The sequence below is a fragment of the Rhincodon typus genome, chromosome 4 (genome assembly GCF_021869965.1).
Source record: "Rhincodon typus isolate 14 chromosome 4, sRhiTyp1.1, whole genome shotgun sequence".
In the NCBI taxonomy this organism is placed as follows: Eukaryota; Metazoa; Chordata; class Chondrichthyes; order Orectolobiformes; family Rhincodontidae; genus Rhincodon; species Rhincodon typus.
The window spans coordinates 6,272,741-6,291,938 of NC_063335.1; the positions used below are offsets into that span (position 1 = coordinate 6,272,741).

Below are 19,198 nucleotides of genomic sequence, written 5' to 3' on the forward strand. Positions count from 1 at the left end.
GGTACTCGCCATCACCTTCTCAAGGCAGTTGACTATGGGCAATAAATGCTTATCTAGCCAGCAGTGCCCACATCCCATGAAAGAACAAATGATGAAAATCGAGTGTTGATTCCAGTTGAAGCTTTTTGTTAAATTGTGGAACAGTTAGGTTTTGACTTTTGACATATTGAACATGAATTTGCAAAGTAGCCTAGTCACATTAGATGCTAAATTTATTTGGCCTGTAATTTTTGTTTTTAGCATAAGGAGTCCATGTCTTTTTTTTTTCAAAAACAAAGCTCTCCTATAAACAAGGTGTACCTTTGTTAGATACTCCTCAACTTGGAAATGAATCTTCCCAATTTTGGGTTTATTGAGCTGATACAAAAATCTTGTTCTAAAAGGCAGATTTGATAAACCGAAAGAACTGTGAGTGCTGGAAATTAAACACGAGCAGAAATTGCAGAAAAACTCAACAGGTCTGGCAGCATCAGCAGAGAGAAACTAGAGTTAACGTTTTGAGTCCAGAGACCCTTCTTCAGAAATGTTTTGAAGAACAGTCACTGGACCTGAAACATTAACTAGGATTTCTCTCCACAGATGCTGCCAGACCTGCTGAGTTTTTCTAACAATTTCTGTTTTTGTAAGGCAGATTTGTTGAGGAAACTGCTCCAAAACTAATAAAGACTACTGCGAGTTGCTCCAAAGAAGAAAAAGAATTTTATTTGCTTGGCATTGTCTTCCACCCAAGGATACCTTTTCAAATAGATGTACCATGAAGCCAAATGAAGTCTGAACCTTCCTATGTGAAGAATCTAATTTTAACAATCTACCTGTTAGCAGTGACATGTGCATCATTTCCTCTAAGTATATTTTTATTTTTTGTTTCCTTTTCTGCTTGGGAATGAAACAGCTATTGGCCGAGATGATAGCAGAGCCTGCTTTTCTCTCTGAGTATACTATCTTTGCTCTGGAAAGCACCAAACGGCCTAAAGTGCAGAATATTAACGTGGTGAGTCCTCCCACCCTTCCAACCATGCCATGGCAGGGTAGGAGAAGTGTTTAGCAACAGAAGATTATGCCGCTTGATGCTTGCATTATTTCCTCAAAGCCATTTACCACTTAACCGTGAGTTTATCTAGGGGTTTCATTGAAAGATGGCAGAAGTCCATGCCAGCTTTTGAAGCAGAGAACTTGACTTAGAAATAAATGTTTAATTTGCTGGTCTTGTATCATTAATTCAAATTATGTTCTGTCTGACAGAAATCCTTTGGTCCATCTTCCGAATATGCAAACCTCCAAGAAAATAATGAAACCCTTAGATATTCAAAGTGTGCTTTGCTCTAAAGTCCTCACCAAATATTGCTCTCCACAATTGGCTGCTGTAACTAATACCTAAATGTGTATTTTACGATATTAAAAACAAACGTTTTCCTCATATTAACAGTCATAGTCTTACATCCATTATGCATTTTCTCATAAACTTAAGTGGAGTAGTCTCAAGTTGGAATATAGTAGGTTTAAATTGGGTGTTTGTTTTTGCCAACTTAGTGCAGCTTTCAAAAGTAGTAAAAGTAAATAATTTATAAACATGTAACCGTGTCTGTTGTCATTTAATGACTATCAAATCTACCATCCTCAAAAACAAGGGCAGCAGATGCGTGGGAAAACCACTTCTTGCAAGTTTTGCATGCCATTCTGAACCGTAACTATATTGCTTTTCCTTTGTTGCTGAGTCCAAATCCTAGAACTCTCTTTCTCTTCAATACTGGATCTACCTATACGACGTGGAATGCAGCAGTTCAAGAAGGCAATTCATCTTCACTTTCTCAGGAGCACTGGACATGAGCAACAGGTTTTGCCAGATATGCTAAACACCCAGGAATGGACATTAAAGAAAATGGTTGTCAGGAAATACCTCTTCTCAAAAGGTGCATTTGAAACTTGAACTTGCACAACAAAAACCTGTTGTGGCCAGGTCAATTTGAAGCTAAAATAACTCAAAATTGATTTTCGTTGGGCGAGTCTTGAAGGTTGTAGAATTATAGTGGCAGGTTAGCTTTGATGTATTTGAATATCAAGACGGTCTTGAGGGACTTGATTTGTTCTCGGCAGTCTTCCTGCCAACTTAATCAGAAAATAAACCTCTCCAAGTGAGTCACTGTGCAAAGCAGCCTCAGCAGTGTCTCAAGCAAAAGAAGCAGTTATAACCAGTCATATGATTTCTAGGAAGCCTTGTTTGAAAAAACATTCCAGTAATCATAGTTAACTTTGTGTGTCCACAAAACTGGACATAAGTTTTAGGATTGTGGAAAAATGGATGCAAGTCCTCCAAGCGATATTAATTGTTAAATATCTTTGTATCAGACTGTACATTGTGAGAGCTAAGACCAATGTGTTATGAACCAGTCCAAAACCCCTCAATTATATCAGGAGATACACTTGCACTTAAATAAGATAAATGTTAGGGACTAGGCTAAGGTGCTGTGTTCCAGATGTAATTCAGTTGGTTATACTACTTGGATTTAAGCAAAACACACTTTATTCTTATCCTATAATTAAAATACAAAGAAAAGAAAGAAGCGTTGGAATAACATATCTCTGTTGGAAAACTTAACAGAATAGTAGATTATTTAACTACTAAACAGTAACTGTTCGAATATAGTAACATCCCGTAGAGACAACCTTGGCAAAAGCAAATTCAGTAAAATAGATTATCTCACATGCAATTCTGGCAGCAGAGAGAACTCCAGCTTTTAGCTGTAACAGAGAGAAAAATAACAGCTTCTACTTTCAGCTTCAAGCCCGAACAACTGCTGAAAGCTAAACTAAAACCCTGATTCAATGGGAGCCTGCCTGTACCCATTCATGCTGCTTCTGTTGTTCCATCTTTTTAAAAAAAACCCAAGGCCTCTCAAGCTGGTTACTTCATTAGCTTGGAAGAGACAGCTTGCTGCCTATGACACAAAACCTCTTCAAAAAAAAAGCAGGACAAAATACACCTCTTAAAGCCATAGTATCATCACAATTGGCTATCATGTGGTTTGTGTACACCAGTCAGCTTGGAAGAGAACATATTGTAAAGTTGCACTGGAATTCTTGGAGGAGAAGAAAAGGAGAGGAATGTCAGTGTTTGTTGTATTTGTAAGGTGCAGGCGGGGAAAAGGAGGTGGTCCTTCAGTCATATGATGAGAGACAGAGAACAATACTGTGGAAATTAATTCCTGGAATTATCCGCAAGGGCACGGCTACAGTATGTAAGTACTACATATATTTTACAGCAAACTTTTTATTGACTGGCACCTATGGGACCAGCCTGATCAAGTATTCCAGTTGATCAAGAGGTCCACAATCAGTGTAAAAACACATACTAAATAATAGAGACGTAATGCTAGTGGAATACATATCACTGTTTTACTTTACTTACAGCACAAATGACTTAAATAAGCGTGCAGCTTTGCCTTAAATAATATTTACCAGCTGAGAACCTCTCACTCACACCGTCAACTGAGTAGTCAGAGATTGTGATAATAAAGCAAAGTTCTGGTATTTCAGGTATATAATTTTTGCTGGTTTATCAAGAATATCAATTTTTAAGATGCCAATTAAAACAAAGTTTGCTGTATTTGAAATATAAATTAGAAAGTGGAAGTTTTGGCTGCTGTATCGCAAAGAATGAACTAGTTATGTTCGACAACTTGAAGCAAAAATGGAAGTCTATTATTTGCTCATTGATTAGTCAAAAACATGTAACCTTTACAGAAGCTAGATTTGATACATTTGTGAGACTAGCAGGCGCCATGTGCCTTTGGGTTAAAGAAAGAGCAGCCTAGTCACAACAATGAGCACGAAAAGACCCTGAAATGAAGATATAACGCAAGCAAAACACCTAAGTCCAACTGATTTGGTGGTTAAAGTCAGGATCGTTGTGGTTAGCAGCATGATCTCATCCCCAGAAACCGAGGGACTTAAGAGAAGGCTATCTCATACCGTCCTTGTTTCCTGAATTCTTAATCCACAGAATCTGTTCATTTTTGCCTATATTTTCCACCTATGATATTACCTTAAAACTGTCTGTTGTGTCCACTCTTCTTTGTGAATGAATGTGTGCGTCTTTGGGTTTAGCAGGGGTTTGGTCTTACTTTGTATATTAGCAATTGATGATCCATTTTGCTACTTGTTATACAATATGTTTATCAGAATAAATATATAATTTTTTGTTCATTGATGGAACCTGAGGTTTTTTTTTCTTTTCGATAGCGGTTAAAGTCAGAGCAAATTAATCATCTTAGTGATTAAATTAGTCATGTTTTTCATTTGTAATGACTCATGGAGTGTCAGGACACGATTTCTAGCACACAACTTGCCCAGGGTCATGAAGAGCTCACAAGTGGTTGATGTCACTCAATACGTCTTTAAATGTCACATCTAGTCACATGCACCAGGAATCTGGAGCACTGCTTAATTCACCACAACCCAACCACTGATCGACAGGGAATCTAAGCCAACCAGGATTCTTACCCAATATTCATACACTTCTCACGTTTGTGGGCTTGGCATTATTACAAGTCTCAAATCCATATCTCGCATCATGCACAAATTGGCAGTTGTTCAACTATGACAGCTACATCATCCAAGTACATTGAAATTCACGTCTTTGCAACTCCTAGCAAGGTCATTCTCCAAGTCTATGGATAATCTTCTCTACGGAAAGCCAGCAGTTTCTACCAACGATCTTCCTTCATTTGTGTTTGGTAGGAGCACCAGGGCAGGCAAAGGCTTGTGGAAGACTGGCATGGAAGGAATGTCTAGTGATAATTAATTAACTTTTATGTGTAATATGGGATGATTTAATATCTACACTTGGTATGGAATATGTATTTTGTATTGGCTTTTATCTTCGTACTGTGGCCAAGGGGGTGCTGTGATCAGGGACAGAAAGGAGTATTAGACTGATGGTAGATTGGATAATTGGAGTTAAGGTCATAGTTATTACATTGGAATCTGTTCTTTACAGATAGGTGGCCCCTTTGTGCTAATTCTAAAATGCAGTATCCCTTTCCTGTCTCTCCACTGCTTTCTCATTGTTGTCACCCTCTGTTCTGTACTTCTCAGCTTTCCAGCTTCTTGATAGCTGATGGCAAGGTTGAAAACATGCAGTGTACAACCTGTGTATTTCAGGGCTCCTCTAGAGTGATACAAGCAACAAGGTCATTTTAGGAAATGAGTGATCTCTTCTATCACATTGCTTGCTGCAGTATATCTCATTGTGTACAGGCAAGACATGGATTGTGAACCAGTCTCATGAAGTATGTCATCAGAAGATAGTGCAGCTGGGTGACAATGGCTTTGATTTAACATGATGGCTGGAGCAGCATACTGCTGCAGAATGGACATATTGTGATGACTGCCAGGATACTGGACATTGACCTGCATGGTGTGTCAACTATGGTCTCTCATCAGCTGCTGATTCATGAAATGTAATACGTTTTAGCTTAAGTAGTTTGCAAGATTTACGTCACGTGCACACAAAGCTGCATGCTTACAGTCAATAGCAACCTTAATCTTTACAAACATGAACTCCACCTGATTCTCTTTGGCAAAAAGGAATGAAATGAAGTTGTTGCTAATAGTGTATTATTTTCAATGGTCTTTAGCTGTTGAGCAATAACTGGGGTTCACATGAGCCCCTAGAAACAGTTATATCCTAAAGCTGTGGTTGTTGTGTTAGAAGGTAATGTATGCCTGTAATATATCTTTAAATAAATAAAAAAAAGTGTGAAGAATGGCTGCAATTCTATCCTTCATGACTGGCTTTGTAGAATTGATGTTACCTCTTTCGAAGAGGTCCACTGTGACCTTTATGCAATTTGCAGGATGTTGCTATTATTTCCAGCTGGAGCCTGGAAGCAGCCATATACATTTATGCTTACTGACACCTCCACAGTAGATGGTGTTGTGTTCCTTTCCTTGTTCTGAAATTAGAGTTATAGCTACAGTAATTGACAGAATTAGATGATTAATTTATTGGTGTCACATTTACTGAGATACAGTGAAAATGTTGCTTGCTGCACAGACAAATCGTAACATACAAAGTACATCACAGTAGCAGAACAGAGTACAGAATACAGTTTTACAGACGCAAAGAAAGTGCAGAGAGAGAAATCAGAATTAACATTTGCGAGATCCGTTCAACAGCAGGGAAGAAGTTGATCTTGAATCCAGGTGTATGCGTAGTCCAACATGTATATTTTCTGCCCAGTGGAGGAGGGTGGAAGAGAGTAAAACCTGAGTGGGAGGAATTTTTTGTTATGTTGGTTGCTTTCCTGAGGCAGCAAGAATTATAGATGGTGTCAACTGTTGGAAGGCTGGTTTGGGTGTTGGACTGGGCTGTGTTCCAGACTCTCTCTCGTGTCTTGCAGTCTTGTGAAGAGCAGTTGCCATATCACGCTGTGCTGCATCCTGATAGATGCATCACAGAAAGCATCCTATAAAAATTGCTAGGAGTCCTTGTGGATGTGCCAAACTTCTTTAGCGTCCTGACAATTTAGAGACATTGTGCTTTCTTGATTGTCACTTTGACATGGGTGGACCAGGACAGATTGTTTAGTGCTGACTTCCTCAGTGAAGTGAAGACGTCTCAAACATTGGTTATTGATGAATTCAGGGAAGCAAATTGATCCCTGAATGGTCTGTCTCCATTCAGATTGTGTGCCGATTCATGAATCTTTGTGGGGGAAAAGGGAGGTGATGATTTGATCAGGGTAGCTATTATGATACAGAATGGTTTTGATACACCCTATCTCAGCATCAATCTTGCACAATGAGCAGATGGCTTGAGACCCTATTCATGAAGTTGTCAGTGCAATTTATATTGTAGCACTATACGTTATATTGATGAGCAGTGTGCTGATATCCTCATCAATGCCTTCAGTCCCTCTGGACATAACTGTTCCAGTACACCTCTGGCTGGTTTCCCACATCCTACACCCCTAAACTTGAAGTTATTCAAAGCTGATGTCTTAGCTTGCAGTAACTCCCATTTCCCCACCACAAGCAACGTTTTGATTTTACACTATACATAGTTGTTTTCAAGCCCCTTTATGTCTTTGCCCCTCCTGATCTCTTGAATCTCTTCCAAGCCCAGCACCCTCTGAGATATTTATTATCCTCTAATTCTGGCCATTTATGAATTCCCAATCATAATCGCTCCACCGTTGGTGGCTGTATCTTTAGTTTCCTGGGAATCAAGATTTGGAATACCCTCCCTACATCTTTCTATCAATTTTCCTCCGGCATATCTTTTAAAACCCCCCATCTTTGATCAGGTTTTTTGGTCATTAGACCCAATAATTTATATCGACCCCAGACCAGACTGAAAATCAACATCACAAGAGAACCAGATTACTTCATAAGAGAATAAAGTCACGGGATTCCATAGTTTTGAACAAACAACAGCAGCAACATGCAGTTGTGGGATGTCTAGGTGGGGTTGCAATATTTTAATGTTGTGTCAACTTCAAAACAGATGGAATTTGGGCAACACCAGGTAAGATATGAACTTGAACTTTCTTGAGGGAGAGAGACAAAAGCTTGGAAGACCAAAAGACACTAAAAGTTCTCAGTCGACCTATTTGCACTCTATCATCACATTCTTCACTGCACAGACTTCTATTTGTCACTCCTATTACCAGTAAAGCTGATCAAGACTTTGTAATGTTCTGCGTTGCAGTCAGACTCTTACTTAGCTGCGCCTATGCCTTGCCCAAATCCAGATGTAGATCTACTGATAGACAACCACAAGCACTGACACATGTATAGATTTCTGTGTATTTACATTCTTTCCCAGATTTCCACGCTATTTTCCTCATTATTTTTAAACAACTGTTTCATAAATTTGTCCATTTACGTGACTCTTTCATTTCCATAACTGTGGGCCAGTATATAGTATGAAAATGTAATTTAATCTATCCCACTCTTAGCGCAAACATGGATTGTTAATTGTGCATAAAATCATCTTGTAACTGTTATCATAACAGCATTACATAATGTGAGCCATATGTATTACAATATGTATTTCTTCCTCTGCGTCCCCTGTGATAAGCTGAGAACAACAAAAATGTACAGTCAGAACCTTAATATTTTCTGTTTCACATCAAATAAATCTACTTGTAAATGCAGTGCTTTTGCGCATAACAAAGCACAGCATTTATTTTCAAAACTTACTTGTGCAGGGTGGGTGGAGATGGTGTATACAAGGCTGAAGCTTCACCTAAAACTCCTAATGTTCTTGCACTGGTCCTGTCTGAACTTCATCTGCCTTCCTACCTGCCTTTCTAAAATTAAGTATGATTTCCATGTATTTATGTTGTCTTTGTGATCATTTGTGGGGAGAGTTAATAAATTAATTACCAGGAATGAAATAGAGTTAAATGTAAAGTTGAAGAAAGATGAGAAGAGCAGGGAAGAAAACAAAAAGGAAATATAACAAAGGAAATGAAGAGCATTCAGATAATTTACATAATAATATAATTAGTTATTGGAGCATCATCCTGGCTTTGTGAAACAAGCATGGTCATCTATGAGAAAATATAAGTCTGAATATAGTTATATTTTAGGGATTAAAATATGGAAAAACTTAAAACATCATTGTACTGTATTTTGATTGGTGATATTCCCTCTGGTGGTCCAAGTATTTACCATGAATAATGAATGAAGAAATAATTTAAATCGCCAGGGATATGCTTCAAGTTTCAGGCGGGAAAAAATAGGTTTGCTGGACTTGAAGCAGATAAGGTTAAAAAGTGACCTAACACACATTTTTAAACTGATGAAAGAGTTTGATAGAGTAGATAGATAAATTAATGATTTGGAAGAAGGAATGTACTGTAGCCAAAATTGCAGACAGCACAAAAATAGGTACAGGGCTAGGTTGCGAGAGGGAAAGAAACAGTTTACAGATAGAAATTGTTAGGTTAATGAAGTGAGCAAAAAAGTTGGCAAATGGACTATATTCTGGAAAAATGTGAAATTGTTCATTTTGGAAGGGAGAACAAAAGAACAGAAGATGATTTAAATGGAGAAAAGCAACAGAAAGCTACAACACAGATGGTTTTGGGCGTACTTGTACTGGAAACAAAGAAAGCAAGCATACAGGTGCAGCAGATAATCAGGAAGGCTAACGGAATATTGGCCTTTATTTCAAGGGGATTGGAGTGTAAGAGTAGGGAAGTGTTATTGCAACGGTATAAAGTGCTGGTGAGACCATGTGGAGTAGTGTGAGCAATTGTGCTCCCCTTATTTAAGAAAAGAAATTATTTCATTGAAGGCAGTTCAGAGGAAGTTCACTAGGATAATCGCTGGTGTGGTGTTATTGTCTTATGAGTAAAGGTTGGAACTCAACTCACTGGAGTTTAGAAGAGTGAGAGGTGATCTCATTGAAACACATAGGATTCATAAGGGCCTTGAGAGGGTAAATGTTGGGAAGATGTTTATCCTCATGGGATAGTCTAGGACCAGAGGGCAAAGTTTCAGAATAAAGGGCTGCCAATTTAAGACTTTTATGAGGAGCAGTTTCTTCTCTGAGAAGGTTTGGAACTTTGGAACCTAGCCCCAGGTGCTGTGGGGGCAGCATCCTTGTGTATATTTAAGGCTGAGAATCTTGCTCAGTCAGGGAAATCAGGGTTATGGGGAAATGCAGGAACGTGGTTGGGAAGAATGTCAAGTTAGTCATGATCCAATTGAATGGCAGAGCAAACCCGAGGTGGGGGAGCAGCCTACTCCTGTTCCTATTTCTTATGGTCTTATAGAGAAAAATTAATCTCTCTGATCAATGGATCAATATAGAACTCAGATTTATAATTAGTGACAAAAAGATCAGCGTGGGAGTCAGGGGAATGAGAATTTTTCACTGAAAATTTTTGGGAACAGAATGCTCTCGATGAGAAGGCAATGGAAGCTGATTCTTGAAATAATTTTAAAGGGAGCTATTTGAGGACAAGATGAGGAATTTACAGGATTATAGGCTTAAAAAAAAGTGGAATGAAGTGCTTTTCCAAAGAAGCTGTACAGGTATAACAAGCATAATGGCCCCTTACTGTGTTAGAAGCTTTCATAATTCTGTAAAGATAGACCTTTCGGAGGTCCAAGTCATTCACGATGTCATGCTTGAGAGAGATTTAAATTTCCAGTATAGGAAGTTTTTAGTGTGTTATTTAACAAAACCCTAGAGTTTCTCCGTCATAGCTGACCTTGTTAAATCTGTACCTTAAATGATTCGGTTTCTAATCAATTAAATGACATACTCATGGCATATGTGTTGCAAAGCTAGCGTTTGCTTCCTTGAGGTGGGATTGACCTGTCTTGAGCTGTTTCATCCTTATGATGTAGGTACATTTACTGTGCTTCTCGAAAAGAAGTTTCAAGATTTTGATCAGTGACAGTGAAAGAACAATATAGAATTCAATGCCCGGGTGGTATGTAATGGAGGTGAACTTGGAGCCAGTGGCTTCCCCGGAGCAGTAAATGTTGCATATTTGTGAGATTCTGTCGTAAACTTCGTGAGTTGCGACAGGGTATTTCGTAAATGACACATGCCAGCTCTGGTACTGTGGTGGTGGAGCGAGTGAATGTTAAAAGTGGTGGATGCTGTGCAGTAAATTTTTCCTGGATGTGTGCTGAACTTCGAGTGTTAGTTAAGTTGCTCTCATCCAGGCACATGGAACATATTACACCATATTGCAAATGGTTTTGTGGAATCTGGAGCTGAGTTATTCGCATCAGAGTTCTTGGCCTTGGACATAGCCCAGAACTAGATTACTTGTAAGCCTGGTCTGGTTATCTTTCCGGTTAACGATAACACCGAAGATTATGGTGTAAGATTGTGAATGATAATTTAATTACTTGTCAAGAAAAGGCAGTTCGATTCTCTCTTGTTAGAAATTATCATTCCTTGATACATATTGCGACATGTGTTACTTGCGATTAACAGCCCAAAGTTTAATCTTGTCCAGTTTTTGCTGCAGACTATCTTATTTGAGAAACTGTTAATGAAACTGAACACTTGGCACATTATGAGGAAAGGGCATTCGTGAAGTTGCTGAAGATAGTTGAGTTGCACCATAATTGGGATGGGAATGTTCACAGAGCCGCCACCCCTTTCTTGTTGAATTTCCCACCAACTGGATGTGGCAGGGGTGTGGACTTTTGATTTGATCATTGGACTATGGGATCAATTAACTCTGTCTACATGAGAGTGCTTCCTCCAATGAGCATGCATAATGTATTTCTGTGTTGTAGCTTCATAATGTTTGTTTCTTATTTTGCAGTTCCAAGCTAATTTGTGAAAATAATAGTGGGAAATGCTGGGCTATGAGGTTATAGTTTATGGCAGAACGTAGTTTGTACCTGCTGATGGCCCACAGTATTTCATGGGTGTGCATTTTATTGCTCTATTCTGAATGTATTCCATTTAGCATGGTGTAATGCCAAACATTAAAAGTTTCTCTTGGGATGAAGATGTTTCGTTAACTCCACAAGAACTGTGTGGTGGTCCCTCCTACCAATATTGTTGTCAATGGACATGATAGATTGATGAGTGAAGGCAACATCAAGTAGGCAGTTCCCTCGTGAAGATTCTTTCACTTTGTGTTGTCAGCTCAGTTTGATGGATATTTCTTTAAGGTACCGTAGGTCATGGTGGATATCGAAGTCACAGAGTACATTCTGTGCTTTTGCAACACTCGGTGGTTCCTTGAAGTGTTCACCATGAAGGTGTACAACAAGATTCATCAGCTGTGTGACATTACATAACTCGGGACAGTGAGGAAGGCATCCTGGATGATGGCTGAAAAGGCTCTTGCTTGACTAGTCTTTGCAACCACTCTTCCAATGTTTGCAAATATATCCTATGTTAATCACTGCGTTTGTGAAGAGAGTAATGCTGGACTCGTCAGATTCTAGAGTGAAAGCTGGTTTGATAGGCCATCAGTTTTATTTCTGCACTTTGGTTACCATGATAGACAGTCACTGAACATCTTAATATGAGACTGTTAATGTACTTTAATAAAAGAAATACCATTACTGTGCAAAAGGAAAAAAACAAACAAAGCTATAGAAAAGACAATTTGGCAAGAATGTATCATAAACAGCACAAAGGAAGTTTCAACCCTCTTCCCAACAATGTCCTTTACCCCCACTGAAATGTCACTGTTATATTCATTTTACATTTCTTACCAGCTGATGAGGTTGAGTGTGTTTCCTTTTGGTGGCTCTCTGCACTTTATAGTGTCTTTCATTATGTGTGGTTTTTAGGTTGATGTTAGTCTGTTCAGTTTTGCTCACTTTGGATCTTGTACACAACTGATGGGCTTGCCAGGTAATTTTATAGGGCATTTTAGTGGTAGTGTGCCTGTCTCTGAGCCGGGAGGCTCAAGTCCCCACCATCTGAACAGGTCGATTTTAAAAAAAGAATCAGCCGCATTACAGTCGGTCTGTGGTCATGTATAGGTGTATGGCAGCAATAGTGGGCTTGTTCGTGTTAAAGGGCTTTACTTAAGCCGATGGGTTTATGAGATAATTTGGTTGTTTCACGGTCACTATTAAACGTACACACTGTTTTATTGCTATGTAATTAACTGAATTTAAATTTCTCAATGATGGAATTTGAATTTGTGTCTCTGGATTACTTCTCCAGTAACATAACTACTATGTTTTGGTTTCTATACCTTCTTTATCAAATTATTTGTGAATTGAATTGATTTTATACCTCACCATTTTTTTGTAAATTTTTCATGTTGTATATTTCTGTTAATAACAAAGTATGGTCAGAGTAAGAGTTTGTTTTCCCACTCTAAACAGATGTTTAGACTACTGGAAAATGCTCTTCTTCATCGAGTTCAAGGCTAGTATGATATATTTAATTTGGTGCTGTATTACAAAGATATATAGATTATTTGAACATAATTCCTGTTTTAAATAAATAAATTACATTACCTGGATCTAGGGTGCTGAAAAAATTTACCGAGATGTTGCTGCGACTGGATGGTTTGAGCTATAGGGAGAGGGTGAATAGACTGAGGTTTTATTTCCCCTGGAGCGTCGGAGGTTGAGGGGTGACCTAATAGCGCTTTATAAAATCATGATGGGCATGGATAGGGTGAATAGCCAAGGTCTTTTTCCCAGGGTAAGGGAGTCCAAAACTAGAGGACATAGGTTCAAGGTCAGAGGGAAAAGATGTAAAAAGTACCTGAGGGGTAGCTTTTTCACATAGAGTGTGGTGCATGCATGAGCTGCCAGAGGAAATGGTGGAGGTGGGTACAACTACAACATTTGAAAGGCATCTGGATGGTTATATGAATAGGACTAGATCATTTTCGGATATCTGGTCAGCATGGACGAGTTGGACTGTGGGACTGTTTCCATGCTGTATGACTCTGTAAGTGAGATAATAGTACCTTGCATCAGTCTGCAAGTGCCATTGTACCATGAAGTGCCTGACACTATTCATGCGTCTTAACTACAAGATGAGCTAGCAATCTAGCAAAGAGTTTTTAATTTATAATGATCTTATTGACATGAGTCTTCCAAAACCATTAGTCACAAGTATGTCTTTGCTAGTGCTGATAGTCCTGCTCCTTTGTCTTAATTGTATACTGTGATTAACTGCCACTCCTAACAATAAAACTATTAAACTAATCTTCTATTCTGTCTCTGTCTAAGACTGCTGATGATTTTAACGAAGTGTCTTTGAGCATTGTCTTTTATATTACATATTGCTAGGCATTAAATAGTCTCAAAGAGTGCTGAAATTAGTTGAGATGATTTGTATAAACTTGAAGATTAATGACTTTACACAACGGCAGAACTTCTCATTGGCCAATATTTGCATCCTAGATGAATCCTGTGCACCAAGGAAATGTATCCCTGTGTAAAATGACCATGACATAAGTTTTAGGGATACCTTGATAAATATGATGGCCCAATATGTCCAAATGAAAAACTGAGAGAAATATAGTAGTATTTTTCTCAAAGCAACATTTCAGTGAGCTTCAATTGACTGTTTTCTTGGTCTGATTTAATTTTGCTTCCAGAATGTACTCAAGACATCGACAGAAAACCTGTATTCTCCAAAGATAGCAGATCACTTCAGTGATGAAGGTTCAGTCACTGCTCAGGTGAGCCTTTGAACAATTAATGTTATTTGGTAATCAGACTAAATAACATTTGGTAATGACAATGATTTCCAGAATTGTGCACAGCCATGCTAACGTTGCATTGTATTATTCAAATTAAAATACTGAAAGGGCTTACATAAGGATAACATTGCCCCCTAGGAATATTTGGTTTTAATTCTGTGATCTATTAGATGAACTTATGTTGGCTGGATAACATGGCACAGGATACATTTCTAATTAGATTCCAGGAGCAAAGGGATCTCTGGGCACATATTCACAAATGGTAGAAGTGGCAATGTCACCTTAGAAAGCTGCAAATCTTACCAAGGTTCAAATCGAGTTGCATACATTTAAAGGGTAGAGAAGTTAGGTAAAGCTCACATAGAATGCTGGTTAGGGCACTGTACACTTCTATCTCCATATTACAGAATTGACAAGAAGCACTGGAAAATGTGAAAATGGATTTACAAGGATGATGCTGGAAGTACAGGGAGAAAGAAAACAAGCTTTTCTTTTAGAATCCCCACAGCGTGGAAACAGTCCATTCATCCCAACAAGTCCATACAGACCTTCTGAAGAGCTTCCCATCACCAAGACTCATTCCCCCCACCCCACTCACCCTATCCCTGCATTTCCCATAGCTAATACACCTAACCTACATACCCCTGAACACTATGGACAATTTAGCATGGCCAGTCCACTTAACTTGCACATCTTTGGACTGTGGGAGGAAACTGGAGCACCGGTAGAAACCCATGCAGACACGGGCAGAATGTGCAAACTCCACACAATCTCCCTAGGCTGGAATTGAACCTGGGTCTCTGGTGCTGTGAGGTAGCAGTGCTAACCAGTGAGTTGAAAGAAGTTTAAAAATTCATGAAGATTATTGAATGGGGAGAAAATGTTTCCAATTGTGGGGAGTTCAAAACTAGGAACTACGTTGTTTGTGGTTGTTTGGCGTGCCAAGCTGGTTCATTGTTCCGCAGAAGCTTCATTACGTTTTCCTTCGCAATGGAGTGTATATGGGGTCGAGTTCTATGTGTTTGTTGATGGCTTTCTTCGTGAAGTACAAGGCATTTGTAGATCAGTCGAGTATGGGATTTTATTGTAGAGGAAAATTATAAATCCTTTTGATGCATTTAAAACTAATAACAATATCTGCCTTGAACAAGTTCAGTTTCTGTTCAAACTATAAAACTTGCATGCAGTGCTGTGGTGTTTTCCGAATCTGAAGCTCTTAATTTTGACAATCAGAATGTTCCTTCTTAGATTTTACATAAACACGTACAGGACAAATCAAAAGAAACTGCCAAAATTTGAATTGCTAAAGAAAGCTTTTGTTTATTTTTATTCTAAGAATTGATAAATGTGTGTTCTGTTGTAGAAACCTGAGATGCAGTCTTTTGCCCAAAAACTTCAACTTCGTGTTCCATCTATCGAGTCTTTATTTCGAGCCTCTTCAAAAGAGACTCTATTCCAGTCTCCTTCAAAAGAATCATTGGTGCGATCTGCCTCAAGAGAATCTCTCAATAGAATCGATGCAGATGTTCAAAGTTCTGGTATTACCTTTGATCCATCATCAGACATTGAAAGTGAGGCAGAAGATTCTACAGGTAACTTTGAGAGCCTTAGCAAGGACCCATCTTCGAACCAGTTCCGCAGGATGGAGCGGAGTTTGAGCAACTATCGACTGAAGTATTCAGAGGTAAAACTTCATTATCCTTCATTCACGGGATGTGACCTGGGCTGACGAGATGAACTTGTGTTGTTCAGCTCTAATTGTGTTTGAAAACCGCCTTGACCTGCTGCAGTTGATGTGATATAAATAGACTCTCAGTGCGACAACTGAAATAACACAATTTTCTCATTCACTGTATTTTCCTGTGGCAGTAATCATTCTCTTGTAATTCTGTCTTACATACACTAAAGAACTTTGCATACAAGCAGTTGTTTGGGAGGAGCGCGATTGGCCAGAACACCCACAATCCCAGTTCTTCTTTTACCTGAACAAGCAAGTAGGGCTTTTCTTTAAAACATGTTGAAGTTTAGCATTTTTGGGATTACACCGTTTTCACATTGATATCAACAGCGGTATCTGTTGAAGTCTTAATATGGAACATGGTCCTGTCGTTTTCTGATTCAAAATGACAGTGTTATCCAAAAATACATAGAGCACAAATCACTTTCTTTTTACAACCCTTTCATTTATTTATTCGTGCCATAAGACAATGAATTGCTAATTAACGTTGTGTTGGAGCTCTTGTACTTGCCAATGCATTTCAAAAAGTAAAACACTTCTGCAGAAGGACAGACCAGTGTGTGTCCCAAACAGATGTCCTTCATAAAAACAGAGTTAGGGTTAGGTTTGGGGGTTAGCAGGGAGTATAAGGAACAAGATGAATGAATAGCATGCACACATTCAGAATAAAAACCGAAAGAACTGCAGATTTTGTAAATCAGAAACAAAAATAGAAATTAGAAAATAGAACTGAGGAAGGGTCACTCAACCAGAAACATTAACTCTGATTTCTCTCCACATATGCTGCCAGACCTGCTGAGCTTTTCCAGCCATTTCTATTTTTGTTTATGCGCAAATTCAGCTTGGAGGCCTGACATGGTAACCTTTACAACAGCATGGGTGTAAGATTGGGATCTGAATACACCAAAATGTGAGGACCACAGGAACGATGGGGAAAAATAGCAGAAGTGGGTGTTGCCATGGTGATTAAGGATAAGCTTGACAGGAAGACGGTTGCTAACAGCGTGGCGTCATAGGTTTGTATTCCACCATGGCAGTTAATGGATTATGAATTTAGTTCATGAATATTGGTAAACATTGAAAACTATCATCAATTGTTATGAAAACCCGTACTCTTCACTAATGTCCTTTAGAGAAGGAAATGTGCCTTTATGTTTACCTGATTCCTGAGCCACTGACCTCTGAAAAAGCTTAGCAAGCCAGTCCGATGAAAGACAATTAAGCAGAAGTTTTAAAAAATGCTCTTCTTGCCAATGACACCCAAATCCACAAAATATATTTTTAAAAAGTGACCTAGTGGCTAGAATTGAGAAACGTTTTAACTTGGATGTAAATTGTAATAAGCAGACTAGCATGTGTCAAAAAATGTTGTGAAATTCTTGTGTGTTCAAGGTCGTGTTCTACAGCATTACATTCAAGAACCAAGAATGGGGCAGTCACATTAGCTTTAGTAATGAATAATGAACCATATTTAATTAACAACCTCACGGTGCTTGAAAATTTATGTAATAGCATTCATAATATGACCAAAATGTGATGAGACACAGATTGTCAAGAGTAAGCTGGGCAAATCTGCTAAAGACTTAAGACAGAGCATCTGTGAAGTTCTTCAAAAATAACTTAAAGTTAGCTAGTTTATATTGTGAAGGGTTTTAAACAAAAAGCATCAAGGGTTGATTGAAGAATTGAGCGATAACATAAAACTCACATGAAAGCATACTGAGATAAAAACAATAACACAGATTATGACAAATGGAAGCAACATAAAGAGTAGCGAAGAGTGCCAAAGGATAAGTGGGTCACATTTTAAATGATGAAAAGCAAGCAACATTTCAGGATTGCTTCTGTGCCAAACAGTATAAGGAGCAAGTGATAGAACTATGTGATTCCACTACGAACATATCAGTTCTAAGCTCTGCAGTCCTGTCACATCCAACCATGAATGTTGGAGAACAAATCTCCAATTCACTGGAGGAAGACCATCCACAAATACTCACATCTTCAAATGATTGGAGAGCCCAACACTTCAGTGCAAAAGAATAAGGCTGATACGTTTGCAACAATCTTCAGTCAGAAGTACTGAGTGGATGATCTATCCTGGCTTCCTGTGCAGGTCCCCAGCAACGCAGATGCCAGGTTTTGGCCAAAGAAATAGATGAAGGCACTGGATGCTGTAAAAGTTATGGGGCCGGACAAGATCCCAGCAATAGTCATGAAGATGTGATCCAGAACTTAACGTACCCCTAACGAAGCTATTCCGGTACAGATACAACACTAGCATTTACCCAACAATGTGGAAAATTGCCCAGGTGTATCCTGTACACAAAAAGCAGGACAAATCCAACCCGGCCAATTACTGTTGCCTCAGCAGTAAAGTGATGGAAGGTGTCATCAACGGTGCTATCAAGCAACGCTTGTTCAGCTCAACCTGCTCTTGGTACCCAGTTTGAGTTCCCCAAGGGCCACAGCTTTTCACCTTATTACAGTCTCGATTCATAGATAAAAGTGATTTACTTTGGAGGGGAGGTGTGAGCAACTGCCCTGGATATCAAGGCAGTATTTGACATAATGTGGAATCAAGGAGCCTGAGCAAAACTGGAGCCATTGGGAATCAAGGAGGTATTTGTTGATACCTGGCACATAGGGAGATAGTTGTGATTGTTGGAGGTTGGTCATCTCAGTTCCAGGATACTTCTGCAGAAGTTCCTCAGCGTAGTGTCCTTGGCCCAACCGTCTTCAGCTGCTTCATCAATGACATTCTGCCCCATTATAATGTCAGATATGGGGATGTTCACTGATAATTGGACTGTGGTCAGCACCATTTGCAACACCTCATACTGAACAATTCCAAATGCAGCAAAACCAGGACAATATCCAGTTTTGAACGGACAAGTGCAAATAAAACTCATTCCAAAGAAGTGTTTGGTTGTATCATGCAGGAATTAACAGAAGTGGCAGAAGATGATTTGTTGAGTATAAGAGGCTGGTGGAATGTAATTTGAATACAGAGGGAAGCCTCTCATGGTTCGGGGAGAGAGGTAAAGGTAGGAGCACGGAAATGTAAGAAATAAAGCGGGTGTGGTTGAGGACCCTATTAACTACGGTGCAAGGGTAAACATTTGGAATACGGGGAGGAGAAAGACAGGTTGGAAACGATGCTATGGAAGGTGGCCTTCCATTCCCCAGATTCACTGGGAATGAATCCTTAACAAATTGTCAGAGAGGTGAGGTTGGAGACATGCTCGCTGAGCCGGAGGGTTTGGATGCTAACATTTCATCACCCTGC

At 39.0% G+C, this 19,198-nt stretch overlaps 1 protein-coding gene across 2 annotated transcripts in view; it reads left to right on the plus strand.

Annotated features, from left to right (window-relative positions):
- Positions 1-590: 590 nt before the first annotated feature.
- The window catches only part of golga4 (golgin A4), a 128,498-nt gene continuing 109,890 nt past the window's right edge, over positions 591-19,198 (plus strand). For both annotated transcript variants that reach the window (XM_048595648.1, XM_048595649.1), the window contains exons 1-3: positions 591-991; positions 14,070-14,153; positions 15,538-15,858. In XM_048595648.1, coding sequence (XP_048451605.1) covers positions 827-991; positions 14,070-14,153; positions 15,538-15,858 — 570 coding nt within the window. In that variant the 5' untranslated portion in view covers positions 591-826. The remainder of the gene's footprint in view (positions 992-14,069; positions 14,154-15,537; positions 15,859-19,198) is intronic.